Raw genomic sequence first — 20554 nt, 5'->3', positions numbered from 1 at the left:
CTTTCTAGCTTTCTCCTTCCTTAGTTCCAGTGTGTTCCAAAAAGGGGACTGGGTACCTGGGGCTTTGAGGGACGTGTAGGAGCCCACTGGGCTCCTTATGGGCCCAATGGGGCTGCTATTGGCAGGCCTGCGCCTGTTCTCCCTCCTTGTGCTGTCCTGCTGGGGCGGTAAGACCCCACCCCTTTTGAGATGGTTGGAGCTGGGCTGGACAGCATGGGCAGCTGGGTGGGTGGACAGAGGTTGGGTGGATGTGGGCAGGATGGGAAGGTTCAGAGCCAAGGGGCCACGGCGCCCCATGCCCACACCGTCTGCCCATTGATGGCTGTGTCCCTGTCGCCTGCAGCCTCCTGTGCCTGCGGTGGGTGCTGCTTCCAGGACCTGCCTTTCGGGGGCCCGGATTCAGGTACGCTGTGCTCCCACCAGCCTGGCTGCTCTGGCAGCCAGGGGGCCCCCTCTCGCTCTAGGGCCCAGTCCCCAGCCTGCTGCCTATTTTCCTCAGGCTTGGGGTGTCCTGGAGTCAAGCTCCCCAGGAGGGCTGCAGGGACAGGCATGTGCACACAGCACACGCGGAGCCAGTGGGCACCAGGAAGTGCCGGGCATGGGGCAGCGCCTTGCCCCCCTTCTTTCTTCCTTTCAAAGCACTGTGTACTGGCCTTGTCTGGCACACAGGGGTTCCACAGCTCCATCGCCAGCAATGCGAGAGAAGAGGACCCATGGGCCTGGGAAGTAGGGGTCCCAGGCAGCGGGTGCAGCATGTGCGGAGGCCCTGAGGCAGTGGGGCTGGCCTGCAGTGGTGTGGGCAGGGCTCAGCATGGAGAAGGTCACCTTTTCCAGCTTTATCCCCCACCCCAGGGTCCCCTGCAGATTCTGCCTTAGGCCCCAAGGACCTGAGCTGCTACCGAGACTCCAGCTCCGAGTACCGCTGCTCCTGGAGCTATGAGGGGCCCACAGCCGAGGTCCGCCACTTCCTGAGGTGCTGGTGAGGACCCCACCCTGCTCTTGCCACCCAGCCCTGGCTCCAGAGAGCCACATAGCCATGCCACCATGGTAGGAACCATTCCTCTGAGGTGAATAAAGGCAGGGGGATTGTGGGAGCAAAAGTCAGGAAGCCACAGAAGTCCTGAAGTCCTGCTTTCATCCCACCACCATCTACACATCAGTTCTAGCCACTCACCCCACCCACCAGTCCATCACCCATCCATCCATCACCCATCATCCATCCATCATCCACCTTTCATCCACTCGCCATCCATCCATCCATCCATTCATCTGTCTGTCTTTCCACCCTCCCTTTCCCAGGGAGGCCTGTGCTGGGCCTTTTGGGACCCTGGGGCTCAGACACCTGCCCTTCCCTTGTTCTCCTGCAGCATGGATACCAAGCGCTGCTGCTACTTTGCGGCCCACCAGGACACACAGGTGCACTTCTCAGAGCAGGATGGTGTGTCAGTGCTGTCCAACGTCTCACTCTGGGTAGAGACTTGGGTCCGGAACCAGACGGCAAGATCGTCTGGACTCACGCTGACGCTCTACAACTGGGGTGAGCACTGCCTTGGCACTCTGGGCCAGGCCAGGCTGTACCCCGGGTCTCATGCCACCAAGCCGCAGCATCCACTGGGGACTGCACTCACCCTGCCCCAGGCACTATGGGGTGCAGGCCTGGCTGAAGGCGCTCCACTGGGGCCAGGCATGGGCTGGGGCCTTGTCAGGGAGGCACCACCTGCCTTATGCAGGGAACTTGAGGGGTGCCAAAGAGATCCAGCTACATTCTCCTTCAGCACTGGGTTGCCTGCAATGGGGGTGGGATCCCGGATCTTGCACCTGCTACTCTAACTACTGGGTAACACTCAGCCCTGAAGGCAGTATTTTTTTTTTCCCGGAGTCAGAATTTAAAAGTAACAGACTGGGAGGGAGTATGGCTTAGTGATGGAGTGCTTTCTTAGCATTCAAGAAGACCTGGGTTCAATTCCTCAGAACTACATAAACAGAAAAAGCTGGAATTGGTGCAGTGGCTCAAGTGGTAGAGTGCTATTCTTGAGCAAAAAGAAGCTCAGGACAGTGCCAAGGCCCTGAGTTCAAGCCCCAGGACTGGCAAAAAATAAAAATGGAATTTAAAAGCAATACCTTAAAGATCATATATATTTAAAATAATAAGAGGGGTGCCAATTAGCTCAGGCCTATATTCCTAGCTAGTCAAGAGGCTGAGAGCTGAGGACCAAAGTCCAAAGGCAGCCCAGGCAGGAATGTCTGTGAGATTCTTGTCTCCAATCAACCAGCAAAAGCTGGAAGTGGAGCTGTGGCTCAAGTGACAAAGCACCAGTCTTCTGCAAAAAAAACCCATAAGGGTCAGTGCCTAGGCACTGAGTTCAGGCCCCAGGATTGGTGCTGGTGAGGGCACACACGTTGAGCTCAGCATGGCCCTGGGCTTTATCCCTCTCACTTTTGTGATCAGGAATAGCATGATCAAGGAGAAAAGAATGACTCTTCTCAGGCCTGTGGGTCTCAGGTGGGTGGGATTTGTCCAGCCGACTCAGAGCCGCAGTCCCGGGTGACTCGTGGCCCTATCTGGGCCACTGGGATCACTGTTTTGTTTTGTTTTGGGCCAGTCCTAGGGCTTGGACTCAGGGCCTGAGCACTGCCCCTGGCTTCTTTTTGTTCAAGGCTAGCACTCTACCTCTTGAGCCACAGAACCACTTCTGGCTTTTTCTGTTTATGTGGTGCTGAGGAATGGAACCCAGGGCTTCATGCATGCTAGGCAAGCACTCTACCGCTAAGCCACATTCTCAGCCCTGGGATCACTATTTTTATTTTATTTTTTATTTTTGGCCAGTCCTGGGCCTTGGACTCAGGGCCTGAGCACCGTCCCTGGCTTCTTTTTGCTCAAGGCTAGCACTCTGCCACTTGAGTCACAGCGACACTTCTGGCCATTTTCTGTATATGTGGTGCTGGGGAATTGAACCCAGGGCTTCATGTATATGAGGCAAGCGCTCTTGCCACTAGGCCATATCCCCAGCCCCCTGGAATCACTATTTTATGAAGGGATTTTCAGGAACCAGACAATGGCGACCACTCCATGCCACAGGCTAGAACCAGGCCTAGTTGGACCCCGACTCTCTCATCGGGGAGACTTAGTGGATCACCCAGGCAGATTTTCCAGGACGCCAGGATCTTCAGATCCCAGCCCCTGCGGGCCCACCTCTGCTTGCAGTGAAATACGACCCTCCTGCCAAAGAGGCCATCAAGGTGAACTGGAGCCCGGAGACGGAGACGCTGAGGATGGAATGGAAGGCCCCGGAGGAGGCCCAGGACAAGGCCCATGTGCAGCTCCAGCGCCGGACGCCCCGCGGCTCCTGGCAGTTAGTGAGTCCAGTCTTGAGTGTATCTAGGACTCCGCCCCGCCCACCCACCAGGCCCCGCCCATCTATGCAGAGCCCCGCCCCGAGATGCCAAGCCCCGCCCACAGCACCAGGTCCAGGGCACACCACATTCAGGGTGCTTGCCCACCATGACAAGCCCCGCCCCAGCAGGCCCTGCCCCTCCCACACATCAAAACCACGCCTCCAAGCAGCCCCAAGTCACTCACCACAAGCCCCGCCCAGCTCCGCCCACCGTGTCAAGCCCCGCCCCTGGCTCCTCCCTTCCCCCCCAATGCTCCTCAGTTGCTGCCACCTGTTCACCCTCACTGGTTTCAGAGAAAGGTGACCCAGCTGCTGGTCAAGGTCGGGCCAAAGGCCTGACACGCCACTCATTCACTCATTCACTCATTCATTCACGCAACCACACCTCTACCCACACATCCGTTTGGTTTGTCTTTCCATCCATCCCTTCACCCATCCCTCATTGCACTGAGCCAGGACACCCATGGGGGAGAGGGAGAGACAGGAGAGAGGATGGGAGGGGAGGGCAGGGGAGGGCAGGGGAGGGCGCCATCCCGCCTGGGTCTAGCACTGTTCATTATGTCTTCCCAGAGCGACTGTGGACCTCCTGCTGCAGCCAGCCTAGGTGAGTCCTCAGGAAGGCAGCCTGGCGGTGCCTGGGGCACGATGCTGGGCCTCCCAGGAGCAAGGTTTCACGCTCGTCTCCCCAGAGTCCTGCTCGTTCCCCCTGGACCCGGAGGCGGCCCAGGAGATCCAGATCCGGCGGCGGCGCCTGGCCTCGTCCGGGGCCCCGGGAGGCCCATGGAGCGACTGGAGTCAGTCGGTGTGCGTCCCCCACGGTGAGAGGCGGAGACCACAGCCCTGAGGAGCCCTTGATGGTCCCAGCAGGGAAAGAGAAAAGGAAGAAATGTGGAGGGGCAAGAGTGGAGGGGCAGATGTTAGACACTGGGTGGCAGAAACCAGGCACCTGGTAAACAGGCCTCCTAACTCTGGGCTCCTCTGTCACATGGGAGCCCCCAGCGCACAGCACCCGTGGACAGAGCCACCGCCCAGAACAGCCCCCAGCAGCTTTGTTCCCTCATGGGGCATGGCGGCGAGGTGGCTCCAGGCTTCTCCAAGGACTGTTTGCCACCCCCCCCAGGCACCCTTCCGCCCCCCAACGTGACCTTCAAGGAGGAGCCGCTGGGCCCTGAGGGGAGGCGCAGGGTAACCGTGCTGGACCAGGTGAAGCCGGGCCCCGGGGGTCCAGACAGCCGTGGAGGTGGAGATTTGGGGTCCGAAAGAGATGTGGGAAGCCTTGCCTGCTGCTTAGTGGTGGAGGCACCCACAGTGGACACGGGGTGTGGGGACCAGAGGGAAACGGGGCCCCACTGCTGCAGCCGGCCACAGCACCTTGACTAGACATTGCTTTCTTTTCTTTTCTTTTTTGGTCCATCGGAGGGCTTGAACTTGGGACCTGGGCACTGTCCCTGAGCACAAAGCTAGAGCTCTACCCTTTGAGTCACAGCACCATTTCCGTTTTTCTGGTGGTTACTTGGAGATAAGAGTCTCACAGTTTCCTGCCTGGGCTGGCTTTGAACCATGATCCTCAGATCTCAGCCTCCTGAGTAGCTAGGATTACAGGCATGAGTCATGGGCAGCCCCGGCTACCTTGGACTTCTGAAGTCAAGGCCTCCACATGCAGCTTGATTTACCCTGGAACTCGGGGTCATAGGCGGGCACCCCCAATCCAACCTGTGCAAGGGCTCTTGCTGACCCCTGGCCAGCTCTGTCCTCTCCCCCCCCCCCCGCAGCCGCTGCAGCCGGAGCCCCCTGAGGGCTGCGGGGACCCTGATTCTGGCGCGCAGGTCATCCACCAAGTGAGCGTGCACATGCGCTCCTGCTGCCTCCAGCCGCGGCCCGGGCCGGTCCGCACCGGGCGCCTACAGTGTGGACGGGCCCGCCGCACCCGGCGCCGGAAGCTCGAATTCCACCTGTCCGGGGCCGCCTACGACCTGGCCGTCTTCTCCTGCAGCCGCTTCCACCTAGGGCACAACCGGACCTGGAAGCTTCCGGCCCGGGACCCTGCAGGTGCTCGGGGAGGGCGGGCAGTAGCCAGGGAGCGCCGATGGGGAAGAGGTACCGAGCACGCAGCACCGCCCGGCCCGCGGTACGCGGAGCACGGGGCCATGGCGGTTTCTCTCTTCGTGGCAGAGCGCGGAGTGCTGAACCTGAGGGCCGGCGCTGAGGGCTCGGGGCTCGCCTCCCTGCAGTGGGCCGCGCGGGCGCCTGGTACCACATACTGCATGGAGTGGCAGCCTCACGGCCAGGACGGTGCCCCCGGCCACTGCGAGCGGATCACTCCGCTGGACGGCGACCAGGCGGGCATGGGTACGGAACTGGCCCTGGTCCCCCTTCTGCGCGCGGGGCCCACGGGCTGCATTCGGACGCGGGGGACACCCAAGCTGCGTGCGGGCTCTGCGGGGAAGGGCGGGGACACTGACACCCTGGGTAATGGCGCCACTTCCCTAGGTGTTGGATAAATAAGCTTGAGCTGCGCTGAGGTGGCATTTCGCAAGAGGTGGTGAAAATTAATGATGTGTTGGGGCGCTGGGGGAAGAGGGGGGCAGGCCGTGTCCGACCCCCACCTCTTGCCCGGGGCCAGGAGGGCGCCCCGCGGGGACCCAGCTTCCGGGCAGAGTGCCTGGAGAATGGGCATCGTGGCCGGGGCTTGGGGGCTGGCGTAGGAGTTTCCAGGGCGCCGGTGGCCGATTGCCGGCACAGTTGACGCTTCCCGCTCCCGTGCAGTGAAACACAGTTGGGCTGTGGCGTCTGGGGACCTGGGGCAGGAGCAGTGCTACAAAGTCTCCGTCTTCGCTTCCGCGTTCCCGAAAAAGACCACGTCCTGGGCCTCGGTCGTGTCCAGCTACTACTTCGGGGGCAACGGTGAGCGCCGCCCGGCCCAGGCTCCCGCGGCCCTGCTTCCCGCTCTCCGGGCTGCGGGCCCTGGTGGTCGTGCTCACCCGCGCGTGCTCCTCCCGCAGTCTCGGCGGCGGGGACCCCGCAGCGCGTGTGGGTGAACAGCCTGGGCGGCTCGGCGGCCGTGGTGTCCTGGACAGAGTCCAAGCTCCGGGCCTGCCCCGGAGCCCTGCATCGCTACCTGGTGCGCTGTGGGGACGACGCGGGGGGCGTGGCAGGTGCGGAGGCGACTGGGGCGCGCGGTGACGGTGGGGCACGGGGGAGGAAACCCCGCGTCCAGGACTCATGGCTGCCCCCTCCCCGCAGAGCTGCTCGTGAGCCCCTCCGAGACGCGCGTCACCCTTCAGGGCCTGCGGGCGGGTGTGGTGTACTCCGTGCAGGTGCGCGCGGACTCAGCCTGGCTGCCAGGCACCTGGAGCCCGCCCCAGCGCTTCCGCCTGGGTGAGTCCATCCCGCGCCCCGGGCCCCGCGCCCAAGAGCAGTCAGAGTGGTCCCCAGCCCCAGCCTGGCTGCCGGGCACCTGGAGCCCGCCCCAGCGCTTCCGCCTGGGTGAGTCCATCCCGCGCCCTGGGCCCCGCGCCCAAGAGCAGTCAGAGTGGTCCCCAGCCCCAGCCTGGCTGCCGGGCACGTGGAGCCCGCCCCAGCGCTTCCGCCTGGGTGAGTCCATCCCGCGTCCTGCGCCCAAGACCGGTCAGAGTGGTCCCCAGCCCCAGCCTGGCCCATTGCACTCATTTGTCAGAAGGATGAATAGGAATTCATCCTTCAAAGCCCACCCACAAACCCCTCATTCAGGGAGCAAGGCAAACCTCCCCTCTGCCGTGGCCTGATACTACTGGGCTGGGGGAACTTGGGCCAGGCTCTGCCCTCCCCAGTCTAGGGGTTCGTGGGAGGCTGAGGGACTCCCTCCCACAACCAGGTTCTCCCTCCTCCCCAGAGACCCAGATCTCCCGTGTGTCCGTCATCCTGGCATCTCTGGGCAGTTTCGTGAGCATCCTCTTCCTGGGTGCTTTGGGGTACCTGGGCCTGAGCAGGTAACGCCCCCAAGTCATCATAACCACAGCAGCAATAACGGTGTCTCTCCAGAGAGGCCTTTGGGAGATGAGAAAACAGGCTCTGAGGATCAGTTGAGCAGAGGCGAGGCTGGAACCTGCCTCTCTCCTCCCCACACTCCTAACAACTTAACCAGGACTCGGGAGGGAAATGCCACGCTCTGACCCACCTTCCTCATCCCCAGGGCACTGTGGCACCTGTGCCCTCCCCTGCCTACACCCTATGCCAGCACCGCAGTGGAGTTCCCTGTCAGCCAGGGTAAGCAGGTAAAGATTCCTTCCCAAATTCCAGCTCTCTTGTGGCTTACACTGTGGGTCTGAAATCTGCCTCTGCCTCTCTGGATGCAGCTAACCACCCTGTGGGTGAGGCATATTACCTTGCCCCCCCCCAATTGGCCTGAAGCCAAAGTCTCTGGGCCTTCCCTAATTGGCCACGTGCTTATTCCCCCCCCCCCCAGCTTGCTGAAGTGCTCTGATTGGCTGCCTCGGCCGATGCTACGCCCACCCCTGAGGGAGGATGGAGGTGGGCTCTGCCTCAGCAACCTATACCCTCCCTTGCAGATTTGGCAATGGGGCGGCCCCGGGGACCCCGAGGCATACCCAGAGGAGACCCTGGTGGTGACATCACAGGACGAGGCTGATGGCATCAAGGCTCTGGAGCGACAGGGTGCCACGGAGGATGGAGAACAAGGCCACCAGGAGGCCCAGGGCCCCTCTCAGGAGACTGAGCTCTCACTGCTCAGCGCAGACCAAGGCAGGGTGATTCCGACTGTGCTGACCCTGGGTGGCCCTGGACTGAAGAGGAAGAGCCAGCATCCGCTGCCTCAGTCCCCAGGCCAGAACCCTGACCGCTGTGGTGTCCGAGCTGGTTATTAAGCACTCACTGCATGGGGGACTGACCTGTAGAGCCAGGAGTGGGCATGATCCCTGTCCACCCCAATGAATCACGGCTGTTCACCTTTTCATGCATTTCTTCGCTCATTCCTTTATTCATGGCTCACACTTGTTCATGCATTCGTGTTTGTGTGTGTGTGTGTGTGTGTGTGTGTGTATGTGTGTGTGTCCTGGGGCTTGAACCCAAAGCCTGGGCACTGTCCCTGAGCTTTGGCTCAAGACTAGTGCTCTACCTTTTGAGCTGCAGAGCCACTTCTGGTCTCTTCTTTGTTTATTGGAGGTAAGAGTCTCATGGACTTTTCTGCACAGGCTGGCTTTGAACGGATATCCTCAGATCTCAGCCTCCTGAGTAGCTAGGATGACAGGCGTGAGCCACCAGCGCCTGGCTAATGTCTGTACATTCTTTCATTTGTCCATGCATGTGACCACTTGCCCACTTATCTATTCATTCATTCACTAGCCCATTCACATTTGTCCATTTATTCGCTCATGTATTCATTCATTCACTCATTCATCACTTTGTTCATTCCTCTCATTGGAGGCCCCCAGGAAACACGAGTTTTGGGGGAACTGAGGCGGGGTCAACATGGGCACCTGCAGAACCAGGGTAGGGAGGGGCCTGGATGGTGGACGCAGGGCTGCAGGGAGCAGGCCCCCATCGCCCCTCCCCGCAACCCAGGTCTCCGCCCCAGGCCCGCCCCAGCGTCCCTTCCCATCCCCAGGCCCCCCCTCCTCCCCTCCCCAGTCCCTTCCTTGCCCTCAGGCCCCGCCCCCTTCCCCGCCCTCAGGCCCCGCCCCCGAGTCCCTCCCTCACCCTCTGGCCCCGCCCTCTGCCCCCGAGTCCCTCCCCCACGCTCAGGCCCCGCCCCGCCCCCGCCCTCAGGCCCTGTCCCCGAGTATCTTCCTCGCCCTCAGGCCCCGCCCCCGCGTCCCTTCCCCGCCCTCAAGCCCCGCCTCCGCGTCCCTTCCCCGCCCTCAGGCCCCCTCCTCTGCATCCCGGGCCACCAGGGAACAGCCACTGGCATGCTTGCCCAGCCCTCCTTGAGTCTGGGGTCTCCGTACAGCTTCCATCCGGGCTCTGGCCCGCTGGGCAGGCAGCCGGCTCCGCCCCGCACGGGGGCCTCAGATTCCCCACCTGGAAGGGGAAGCATCCTCGGCATCCACGGCCCATCCTGTTGTGTCCCTGCGGATGGAGAACCTCCCGCCGCGGCCTCCCTGCCAATGGGGTGAAGGGCAGGTTCTCCCACAGCGTGGCGGCTCTGTTCTGTGCCGGCCGGCCGGTCCTCGCGGGGCCCACGCGCGGACCACGCGGCCACTCGCGTCGTGGAGGCCTCGGTGAGCGCGGACCCCTGGCTCGGCCCTCCCCGGCCCTCGTCGTCACGGGGCCCTTTACACACGCGGCTCCTGGATCCCGTGTCCTGCCCCGCGGCACCAGGGAAGGAACTGAGCTCAGGTGTCAGCCAGGAACTCAGCCGCCCGACTCACCTTTCTTCTTCCCTTATTGTTTGGGGGTAGAGTCGCCATCAGTGGCCCAGGCTGGCCTGGAGATTTCCCCCTCCCCTTGTCCCTCTGCTCCTCCTCTCCCTCTCCTCCCTCTCCCCCTCCCCCTCTGCTGCTCCTCCTCTTCCCTCCTCCCTCTCCCCCTCCTACTCTACTCCTCCCCTCCCCCTCCTCCCTCTCCCCCTCCCGCTCTGCTCCTCCCCTCTCCTCCTCCCTCTCCCCCTTCCCTTCCTCCCTCTCCCCCACTGCCTCTTCTCCTCCCCCTCCCTTTCCCTCTTCCTTCTCCTCCCCAGATGTGGCCCAGCGCCTGCTTCCCCTGGGGGGGCCTCTGTCTTCTTGGCACCCACTGGGCCACACTCTGCCCCCTCCCGGTCCAGCAGCCTCCCTGCTTCATTAATGTTTAAGGACAGAGCAGTGGAACCTTGGCAGGGCCAGGACTGGCCATGCATGGGAGCGGGGCGGGGGGGGGGGGAACAGAGGGGGGATGAGACAGGCGGGGGGGGGGGGGCGTCCCAACCTCCACACTCCCCTGTCTTGGCTCCTGCCCCTCCCTGGGCCGACCTGACCTGCTGGACAGGAACCAGGAACCGACTCTCCCTGCCTGGCTCCATCCTGCCGAAACCAAAACACTGCCAGGGGCCAGAAAAACCGGGGGTGACCTAGTGATCCGATGGGGATCACCCTCAGTCTTCAGTCATGGGGAGGTCCTCACAAATTGCTCAAAGACCAGACAACTTCCACTCGGCCTCTAAGCAGTCAGGCACCCGAGCCTTAGTTTCCCTGTACTTCCTGTGGGGCTGAGAGGTGACGCAAGTCCCCCCCCCCCTCCCAGGCCTAGTGTCATGCCCTTAATAATAGCTGGATCCCCAAGGGTTGGGGCCTCCCTTCTGCCCATGTCTAACACTCCTGGAGCCTTTTCAACTACAGCCCAAAACCCTTACACAGCTTCAAAGCCCAGGACTTCCTGGCAACTGGGCCTGAGGCCAAGCAGAGGTTCTGCTCCAGGAGGCTACACCTGAGAGCCGCAAGAGGTAGGGAGAAAAGACGTGGGGTTTACTTATTTATTTTGCCAGTCCTTGGCCTTGGACTCAGGGCCTGAGCACTGTCCCTGGCTTCTTTTTGCTCAAGGCTAGCATTCAGCCATTTGAGCCACAGCACCACTTCTGGCAGTTTTCTATATATGTGATGCTGGGTAATCAACCCAGGGCTTCATGTATATGAGGCAAGCACTCTTGCCACTAGGCCATATTCCCAGCCCAAGACGTGGGGTTTAGACACCTGCCATCCTACCTACTCAGGAGGCTGAGAATTGGGGATTGTGGTTCAAAGGCAGCCTGGGCAGAAATTCTCCATGAGTAACTCTTCTGTGATAACCTGAGGGGCCGGCCTGCAGAGAACAGAGGCCCATGTCGGGACCTGCAGTGTGGAGAGGCCTGAGCCCCATGCCTGCCGGGTGGAGAGGCCCGAGTCTGGGTCTGCAAGGAGGAGAACACTGAGGCCTGTGAGAGGCCTGCATTAGTCGCAAGGCCTGCAGAGAGCTGTGAGGCCTGCGGAGAACGAGAGGCCTGCGGAAGAAGCCTGTGGAAAGGAAGAAAGGAAAAAACTTGCCCCCTTGGAGGCTGCAGCTGCTCCTAGTTCTGAGGGAGCCCAGGGCAAGGCAGTTGTAGACCAACTAATAAAACACATCTGTCACCTTCAACCATGCCTCGGTGGATTTTGTGGATTTCCTCTTTCCCAGGTCATTACACTTCTCTCCAACCATTCAAAAACTGGAAGTGGAGCTGTGGCTCAAAGTGGTAGAGTGCTAGCCTTGAGCAAAAGAGCTCAAGGACAATGCCCAGGCCTCAAGTTCAAGCCCCACAACCAACCAAAAAAAAAAAGTGTGGGGTTCTGAAAGGGAAGTTTGCAGTTCAGGCATCCTAGGAAAGTGAACTGCAGGTAGTCTGCTGCAGCAGTGACCTCAGACTGATTTTGTACCCCAGGCTGGTTCTGATCAGGTGACAGGGCCAAGGGGCTACAGGACAGTTGGCCCCAGGTTCCTGGAGGGTCAGTTAAGATCATTCCAGGAGGCACAGAGGGAAGTGGCCACACTGGGGTCTGTGGACAGGACTATGCAAGAGAAGTCACTGTCCCAAGGCCCAAGAGGAGACGGCAAGGTGTGGGCACAGCAGGTGCAAAGGCCCTGAGGTGGGCCCATGCTTGGCCCAGTTCTCAGAACGAGGGAAAGGACAGAACTTCAGATTTGGAGCAGAAAATGATGCATGGCAATCTACAGCTATCTGCCCTCCAGTCCGAGCTGCCGACAGACGCCATGCAGGGCAGATGCCACGCAGGACACCGAGACCTGCTCTACACCGCTAAGCTTGGCAGGATCAGCTTCCAGCCTTGGCCCAGAGACGCGCATGCGCACTGCTGGACAGCTGCGCCACGGATCCGCGCACGCGTACATCTCCCCGCGAGGCCCAGCTTTAGGTTTCCAAGACCCGTGCAGCGCAGCTTGGGCGACCCTGCCTTGACCACAGGTTGTGCTGATGTCAGACTCCAGAAAGGTAGGGGGGTTTCCTGACCTCCCTATCCCTGAGGGGTCCCAGGGCCCCACTGCCACAGGCCCCGTTCCGGTGGTAAACCCGCAGGTTCAGACCACATGTTCATGAGCGTGCCTGCGTCGTTGTTGCCCAGGCCAGGTACACACGTTGCACATGCACAGTCTCCATCACCCTGCTCCAGCCGTCGAGGCGCAGCTGCCCAGGCCAAAGCCAGGGCTTCTGCTTTGTAGATGTGGTCACAGGGCCCACAGACTGGGGCTGAGGACTTAGCCAGCCCCACATCGCCGACATGACACCAGCGGGCATGTGAAACAGATGTGGTGGGGACCCCAGCCCCAGGAAAGCTGAGGCCTGAGTTCAAGGACAGCCTGGGCTGCCTGTGGAGCGCATCCGAGCCGGGCGCCCGTGGCTCACGCCTGTCATCCCAACTACTCAGGAGGCTGGGATCTGATGATCGTGATCTGAAGCCAGCCTGGGCAGGAAAGTCTGTGAGACTCTTTATCTCCAATTAACCACTCAAAAAAAAAAAATAAAAAGGCTGGAAGAGGTGCTGTGGCTCAAGGGGTAGAGCACTGGCCTTGAGCAAAAAATCTCAAGACCGCATCCAGGCCCTCAGTTCAAGCCCATGACTCACACAAAGATAAATAAAAGTAAGAGTGCTTGCTTTGTATACATGAAGCCCTGGGTTCAACAACTCAGCACCACATATATAGAAAAAAGACAGAAGTGGCACCGGGGCTCAAGTGGCAGAGTGCTAGCCTTAAGCAAAAAGAAGCCAGGGACAGTGCTCAGGCCCTGCGTTCAAGCCCCAGGACTGGCAAAAAAAAAAAGTCTGTGAGTCTCTGTGAGGAATGGCCACAGCAGGGGAGCAACCTGCAGGGTCTGCAGAACTAACTGGGAGATCTGGGGGAAGCTGGGCTGAGAGCAGGTGCAAAGGTCCTGTGGTTCTTGAGACTGCTGGGAGGAGGCCAGGGTCAGGTCTAAGCCAGAGATGGGGGAGAAGCCACCCTGGAGGGGGGCTGGGAGGAGGCCTCTATGGAGTGGAGGCAACATGAGGGAAAGGCCACACCTGGGGGGAAAAGGGAGGGGAAAGGTCAAGATGTGGGGGATTAGGGATCCCTACCCCCCAGTGGGAGAAGGCTGTGCTGGGGGGGTGGATGGGGAGGGGATGGTCCACGACCAGGGGGGAGGAGTGGAGGGAGGCCCCAAACAGGAGGCCTCAGTCAGGGAGACCATCTGGGATAGTACTACAGGTCCACAGCCTCCGTAACCAGAGCTCGCTGGGAGAGCTCCTGCCAGCCACCAGGGACAGAATGTGCCTGGCAGCGGCCAGGGCCGCCTGGCCAGTGGCCGGGGACCAGCGGGAGGGAGACCAGGGCCACTGCCCTGTCCTATGGGCACCCAGCCTGCCTGGCACCCTGTGCCCCAGGGGGTGCACGCAGGTGGGGGAGGGGCAGTGAGCTGGGGCTCAATGCTGTGAGGTCCTCACAAGTAACAGAATCCCCTCATCTTGTCTTTGTGCCTGAGGGGGAGATGGGGAGGAGATGGGGGCAGCCATGGCTCAGCTCTGCACAGCCCCGAAGGTGGAGCTGCTGGGCTTACAGGTCTGGAGGGCAGAGAAGGCAAGTGCATCCCCCAGGAAGGTTTCCCTGGAGATGGGGTTCCCAATGCTCGCCCCCCCCCTCCCTGGATGTTCATCTGCAGATGGGGTTCCCAGTGCCCAGCCCTCCGGAGGGGACCCTGGAGACAGGGTTCCCAGTGCCTGTCCCCCTCCCCGGGGGGTTCCCCTGGAGATAGGGTTCCCAGTGCTCATCCCCTTCCCTGAATGTTCATCTGCAGATGGGGTTCCCAGAGCCTGTCCTCCCTTCATGGGGAAGGGGCTAGTACAGCTGTCCTCTGTGGCAATGTGGCCGTCCCGTGCCTTTTTCACCCCAGATGAGGGGCTCACTCTTCCCTGCCCTCTGACCCAATGCTGGGATCTGGACAACAAGCCACTGCCAGAGCAGGCATGGATGGATGGGGGCATTTCTCAGCTTCTGTGACTGGGGACACTGCTGGGGAAACTGACGCCTGGATGCCGGCAACCACAGAGCTCAGAGCCCTAACCAGGACCACCATGGGCCAGACGCGCTGACCCCAGGCCAGGCCTGGGGCCCACCCAGGGATTGTAGTTAAGATTTTAATTTTGTAGACGTCTTCCCTGCAGGGGAGTCCATGAACAAGAGGTGCAGCTCCAGCCAGGGCACTGCACAGGACCGGGCCCCGGCCATGTCTTCATTCATGTATAAATAAATTAAATGCATGAGTTGTGAGCAGCTGGGTGTGGGGCCTGAGCCACAACTTGAGACTCAGGTGTCGTGTGGCAATGGGCAGCCGGGCAGCGATGGGCAGCAGTGGGCAACAGGCTGTGGACTCCATCTCCAAGGGCAGAGCCTGGATCATGGGCCCCAGAGCAAGGACCTCACACTGGCCCAAGGGCCCCTCACAGGCAGGGTGGGGATGCCCTGCTGCCTCCTCACTCTCGGTGGACTGGTTTCTCCACCCACTGCCTAGAAGCTCAGTGATGCTGGCAGAAAGCCTTGCCAAACGCACACCGGGACGCCACAAGTGCCCAGCAGAGGGGGACCAGATGAGCGAGAGGGTCCCTGAGCACCGCAGAATATTACTTACCCACAAAAAGGAATGTTGCTGTGACCCTGTTGCCTTATGGGTGGTACTTGAAAACAGGACAGGAGCCAAGCAAAGAGGACCCAGAGCACGTGACCCGAGGGTGGGAAGCCCTAGCACAGGAAGCTGATCAGAGCCTTCCTGGGGCTGGGGAGGGGACCCAGAGCTTCTGCTGGGGGGCTTTGGAGGGGATGGAAGGTAGAATTGCAGTGGTGGTGTATTTTGAAATGAGAGAACTGAAGATGCTTTGAAATGGTTGATTTTTAAATGAGAACTTTAAATCAATAAAAATCATAAACCTCCAGAGTTCTGCTCCAGGTCCTTTCAGGGACCCCACCCACCACTCACGCTCTAACTCAGCAGAGCACAGAGGATGTGTGCACCAGGGCCAGGCTCCTGCCCCACCCTGGCCCCTGTGTCCCTGGGCCTGTTTCCTTTCTGCAGGATGGGCCCCTCCATGCCCTTAGCCAGGCCTTTGATCCTCAACACAGGTGCCTGGGATGGCAACACAGCAACACCAGCCCTCCAAGCTCTGGTAAGGACTGAGCCTGCAGGCCCCGGCCTCCTGTGCCTCCTAACCAGCACTCCCAGGGGTCATGGAGCTCCTCACCTCTCCTAAGGAGGACCTGGGCCAGCTGCCCCTCCCTTTGCACAGATGGAAGTCCCGCTGCGTGTCACCCCAGGCCTGGCTCATTGTTTAGTCACTCCAATTTGAAATGCTCAACCCTGACCCAGGGCCTGAGTCCCACAGACGTTCACTCCCTGGTCCTGCCCCTGCACTGCGGTTCTGGGTGTCAGAAATCCCAGCCTGGACAGCACCAGTGGTCTTCACTCTCCAAGGCCTCCCACAGCCTGGACGGCACCAGTGGCCTGCTCTCCCAATGCATGAGAGGAAGGGGCCCCAACTGTCACCAGCTGTCTTCTCCTCCTCACTTGTCTGCTTGCTGAACTCCTCTTCAGATGTCAAAGCCTCAGGTAAAATACCCTTCCCTTCAGGTGTCACACTGGCTTTGTCCTTCCTGGAAGCCAGCACTGCCTGCAGGCCAGGCACAGGGTGCAGATGCTCCTGGACACGTGACTTTCCATGGAGGGTCCATCCTGGCATTCTCAGCCAACCTGGACGTGCTAGGCTTGGCGCTCGGGCATCCGTGTGCCACCTCATCCCTCTAGGCCTCTGCTGGGCACTCAGCAGGTCACGCAGTGGCGCCTGGCGGCCTCTGGAGGTGGGTTCAGATCCTCCTGAAAGGGAGGCCTGTCAGCCCACCATGCCCACTGCAGCCCAGCACTCAGGCCCTGGCAGGGGAGTTCTGTTCCCCTGGAGCTGCTGGAAAACAGCAGCCAGTAGCTGGGAGCTCACCTCTGAGTAGAGTGGTGGAGGGCGGAGGCGGAACTCCTGGATGTAGGCCAGGTAGGGGCCATCTAGGCCCATGCTCAGGTCCTGGGGCAGCGGGAAGGGGCTGGGCACGGTGGCCACCCCCTCTTCGGTCACCACATCCGAGTAGGCAGGAGGAGCTGGAAGCAGGCAGTTGGGTGAGGTGAGGGAGTGTCCCGCCTGGCAATGAGGCACCCTGTCATTTTTAATCTTAGGTAACTCGGGAGCTTGAACTGTGGACCTCCGACTCACGAGGTAGGTGATCTCCCACTTGAGCCACACCTCTAGTCCCTTTCGAGTTGGTTGTCTTTCAAGCACACGCTGAAGCTTTTGCCCAGGTGGGCCTTGGACTGCAGTCTTCTCATCTAAGCCTCCCACATGGCTGGGATTGCAGGTGTGTCCCATCACAGCTACCCAAGGGACTTCATGATCTGGAGCCTTTCAGAGCCCAGACATGGAGATAGGGACCTGAGCCTTGCCTGCCCACCCAGGTGCCCGTGGGCAGGGCAGCCTCACCCTCAGGCGGCTCAGGCAGGGTGCCAGGCCCCCAGTCGAGCAGGAAGCTGGCTTGACTGCCCACACTGGAAGAGCGGCTGCCGAAGGGGTGCAGGGGGACAGTGCCGATGACCAGCGGCAGCTCCAGCAGCAGCTTGGACGTGCAGGGGATATCCACGCAGATCTGGGGGCAACACAGGATGGGCACCTGCTTGGCCTGGTTCCCACCCCACGCCCCCCCTCCCAGATCTTCCCACCCTGCGTCCCAGCCCCACCTTGAGGGAGTAGGTGACCTGCAGCACGCGGCACTGCATGATTGATGGCGCCACGGGCGGGATGCGCAGCACCGGGCCCTGCCACTGCGCCCGCCGTCCGGGCCCCACGGGCGCGCCCACCCCCTTCGCCACTACCACACGCTTCTCCTTGCGTGCCCCGCGCGCCAGGAACGTCTGAGTCTGCACCAGGGCCGCCCGGGGCTGCACTGGCCGCGCACAACCGTTGTCCACCTCGGCCATGATGGGGATCACCTCGCCTGCGCGGAGGATGGGCGGCCTCAGTTTCCCACCCCCCACCCCCGCGCCGCGCCCCTCCATCTCACTCAGGTCGGGCCCCCACCCCCGGTACCTGGCGTGAAGCCCTTGCGCTCGATCTTGGCAGACAGCGAGACCAGGCCGCGCGCGCCGTACCAGGGCCGGGCCATCTTCACACGGACGCCCGCCTGGGGAGCCTGGGGGAGACAGCCCGCATCCCTCACTTGATGACTACGGTCGGTCGGACCGGGCCCCGCGCCCGTCCCGCCGTTCCCGCGCCCGGCTCACCAGCAGCGCGGGGGTGTTGATGTCCACAGGCTGGATTACAGTGAACGCCCGCCGGGCGCGGCGTGCGGGCGCCCAGGGCCGGTGCAGGGTGGCCTTGACGCAGTAGCGGACACTGCCGTGCTTCCCTTCGAACGACGTGACCAGGGTGCTGGTGGAGGGAGCGGACTCAGCGCGGGGCCCGCGGGAGAGCACGAGCGCAGGCCTGGCCCCGCCCCGCCCCTGTGCCCCCGGACTCACAGGGGCAGCTGGAAGCTGAACCGGAATTCGTGGCGGCCTGCGGGCAGCGTCGTGGTCTCCCCCGTGTCTAGGGGCAGAGGAGAGGCTCAGTGCTGGCGCGGGGCCCGCGAGCGGGGCGCCCTGGGCCGGGACCCCCCTGGTACCTGGCGCCAGCAGCGTGGCGCGGTGGCCTACGAGCTCCACGCGCTCGCTGTAGCTGTGCGTGTACGCGGTGCTCGAACCCGCGCTGCGGGACTCGGTCCAGTGCGCGCTCGCGCGGCCCCGCGCCCTCAGCGCCAGGGCGGCCACGCGCACCGCGCCCCCCACCTCCAGCAGCACGCGGCCGGCCACCACCTGGCCGCCACGGAACACAGGCTCCGCGCCCGCCGTCGTGCCATCCAGCTGCACCACGAAAGCCTTCACCTTGTCGAACAGCATCGCCCGCACAGCCTGCCCTCGAACCCGCGAACGGGAGAGACAAGCTCGCGGGGTGCTGCCCTGAAGGGGCTGAAAACTCCCGCGAACCCTGCCGGGACGTTTTTTATAGAGCAGGGTGGGGGCAGGACCCGGGCCTGGGGGACCGCCTCCCGGAAGCGGTCCGGCCAATAGCACGGAGGGGGCGTGGCTTCTCCCAGGCGTGCAGCAAAACCACAACTCCCTCGACCCGCTAGTGCGGAGCTCCTGCGCCGGGATGGAGCCCGCGGGCCGGGGGGAGTCGGTCCTCGCGGACTCCGAGAGTAAAGAGGGGACACTAAAGCCCTGGAGGAACAGGCCGGAGCCTGAGGTCACCAACTGAGCGGCCTCCGCTTGCAGCCCTGACGGCTTGCGCCAGCTGGGGAGGGGAGGGGCTGGGACCGCGGGACCGACTTTTCCCCGCCGCTAAGGGGACCTTGGAAAGGCCGTATGCCGGGCTGGGAATATGGCCTAGTGGCAAGAGTGCTTGTCTCATATACATGAAGCCTAAAACGGCCAGAAGTGGCGCTGTGACTCAAGTGGCAGAGTGCTAGCCTTGAGCAAAAAGAAGCCAGGGACAGTGCTCAGGCCCTGAGTTCAAGCCCCAGGACTGGCAAAAAAAAAAAAAAAAAAAAGAAAAAGAAAGAAAGAAAGAAAGGCCGTATTCCACTTGTGAGGATCCGGGAGAAAAGCGGCGTGGGCCCCTGAGGGCCCTGCGCGGATCGCCGATCCTGAGATCCCTGCTTCCCCGTGCCTCAGTTCCCCCAGAACTTCGCGGCGAGCCGAGCGGGCGGCGGTGGCTCGGCACCGCCCGCGGGGAGCCGGCGCCCTCTGCCGATGGCGGGCTACGTTGCGCCCCGATCCATCCGCTGCCGGATGCCAACAAGCCCGGCAGGCGACGAAGATCCCCGAGGCCCCCCCGCACCACCAGGAGGGGTGGCCACGAACCGCCACCAAAATCCGCACCGGGTCTTGGAGTGGGCGAGAGGGGCTGGGCGAGCAACCCGGGGATTCCTAGAGGAGGCGACCGTGGCTCGCTGGAGGGCGGGCCTGGGCATAGAACAGGGGTCCGGTGACAGAGGGGACTGGGAGGCACCCGCTGGGCCCAGGCCCGCACCTCCACGGATCCCCCAGCCCGAGGAGGCCGGCCCTCGTCTGGCCCTCGCGGCTCTCGAAACCGCCCGGACATCTCGCACTTCCGGAGCCCCTGCGGGCGACCCCGACGTCCCACCTGGTTAGAGGGGCCCACGGAAGGCCAAGCGGCTTCCCAACGAGGAAGGGGACCAGGTGGGCACGAGGAAGGGGAACTGAGGGCACGAGTGGCCAGCCCCCTGAAAGCGCCACCGGACCCCGAGATCTGGGGACTCTCAGGCCAGGGCGGGGCTCCTCAGTAGAGCAAACCGTGGGTCTGAGTTCAAGCCCCGCCAAAGCCCAACAAAGGAAGTGAAGAAGGGGTTTTTGAGGTCTGTTCATGGGGAGCCCCTGAGCCCGCCGAGGCTCCCCGCTGGACGGATAACGTGGGCGCCGGGGGTGTGGATCAGCGTCCTGGGGCTGAGCTCCCGGAGTGGGATTCGGGGTCCCTCACCGTGCAGCAGCGTTTGTCGCCGTCGCAGGTAGGTCTCAGTGGCGGTGAAGTCGCTGGACACGGCGTTGACCCCCACGCTGCGGCCCTCGAGCCAGTGAGTGGCCGCCCCACCGCGTGCCACCACCACCAGCGCGCGCACTCGCAGCGGCGCCGCGGCGTCCAGCAGCACGCGGCCGCACAGCCGCTCCCCGCCTCGGTACGCCGCGCCTGGGCCCCGCGCCAGCTCCAGCGCGAAGCCGCGCACGCAGCGCAGGCGCATGGCCCGGCCGGGGTGCCCGCGACTACGCCCGGCGCTTCTTCCCTCGGGCGCCCGGGAGCAAGCGCTCGCTTGGGCTCTGCGCCGCCGTGGCTTCCGGGTCCTCCGCCTCCGCCTGGGTGACGCGCTGGGCCCGGCCCTGAGCTCGCGGTCCCCGCCGCCACCAGCGCCGGGCGGGTCCTGTCTGCGCCGGGTGACTCAGAACTAGGCGGGGACGGATGTGGCAGGCACGGCGCGGGCGGCCGCGGCCACAACTACGTCCTGAGCCTGGCCCCGCCCCGTGTCACCTCTGGTCTCGGTGACGGCGAGGAACCACAGGTTGCCCGCTTCTCCTGCACGGTGCTACCTGGGCTCCCCACGACCCCCCGCGC

The 20554-nt window shown here is 62.6% G+C and overlaps 3 protein-coding genes across 4 annotated transcripts; 1 reads left to right on the top strand and 2 right to left on the bottom strand.

Moving 5' to 3' along the window:
• Positions 1 to 8321, top strand: Il12rb1 (interleukin 12 receptor subunit beta 1). Its single transcript, XM_048340693.1, has 17 exons — positions 1 to 167; positions 344 to 403; positions 853 to 979; positions 1368 to 1537; positions 3206 to 3357; positions 3690 to 3716; positions 3966 to 3999; positions 4085 to 4213; positions 4516 to 4661; positions 5168 to 5444; positions 5568 to 5744; positions 6162 to 6299; positions 6398 to 6550; positions 6639 to 6773; positions 7267 to 7363; positions 7567 to 7648; positions 7943 to 8321. The coding sequence occupies exons 1-17, from the start codon at positions 98 to 100 to the stop codon at positions 8255 to 8257; spliced, it is 2289 nt and encodes a 762-aa protein (XP_048196650.1). The 5' UTR covers positions 1 to 97; the 3' UTR covers positions 8258 to 8321.
• A 6937-nt stretch (positions 8322 to 15258) lies between these two features.
• Positions 15259 to 20382, bottom strand: Arrdc2 (arrestin domain containing 2). Of its 2 annotated transcripts, none has more exons than XM_048342564.1 (8): positions 19928 to 20382; positions 17911 to 17977; positions 17674 to 17821; positions 17480 to 17582; positions 17131 to 17387; positions 16877 to 17039; positions 16346 to 16500; positions 15259 to 16227 (listed from the first exon to the last, which is right to left on the bottom strand). In XM_048342564.1, exons 1-8 carry the CDS (start codon positions 20184 to 20186, stop codon positions 16174 to 16176), a joined length of 1206 nt encoding a protein of 401 aa, XP_048198521.1. In that variant the 5' UTR covers positions 20187 to 20382; the 3' UTR covers positions 15259 to 16173. The 2 variants fall into 2 exon arrangements, with proteins under 2 accessions (XP_048198521.1, XP_048198520.1); XM_048342563.1 differs by lacking the exon at positions 19928 to 20382 and adding an exon at positions 18054 to 18452.
• LOC125348913 (translation initiation factor IF-2-like) lies at positions 18675 to 19619 on the bottom strand. Its single transcript, XM_048342565.1, has 2 exons — positions 19001 to 19619; positions 18675 to 18797 (listed from the first exon to the last, which is right to left on the bottom strand). The coding sequence occupies exons 1-2, from the start codon at positions 19529 to 19531 to the stop codon at positions 18675 to 18677; spliced, it is 654 nt and encodes a 217-aa protein (XP_048198522.1). The 5' UTR covers positions 19532 to 19619.
• Positions 20383 to 20554: the final 172 nt, after the last annotated feature.

This window comes from Perognathus longimembris, chromosome 3, assembly GCF_023159225.1.
Source record: "Perognathus longimembris pacificus isolate PPM17 chromosome 3, ASM2315922v1, whole genome shotgun sequence".
In the NCBI taxonomy this organism is placed as follows: Eukaryota; Metazoa; Chordata; class Mammalia; order Rodentia; family Heteromyidae; genus Perognathus; species Perognathus longimembris.
This window is presented reverse-complemented; position numbering and strand designations above follow the sequence as displayed.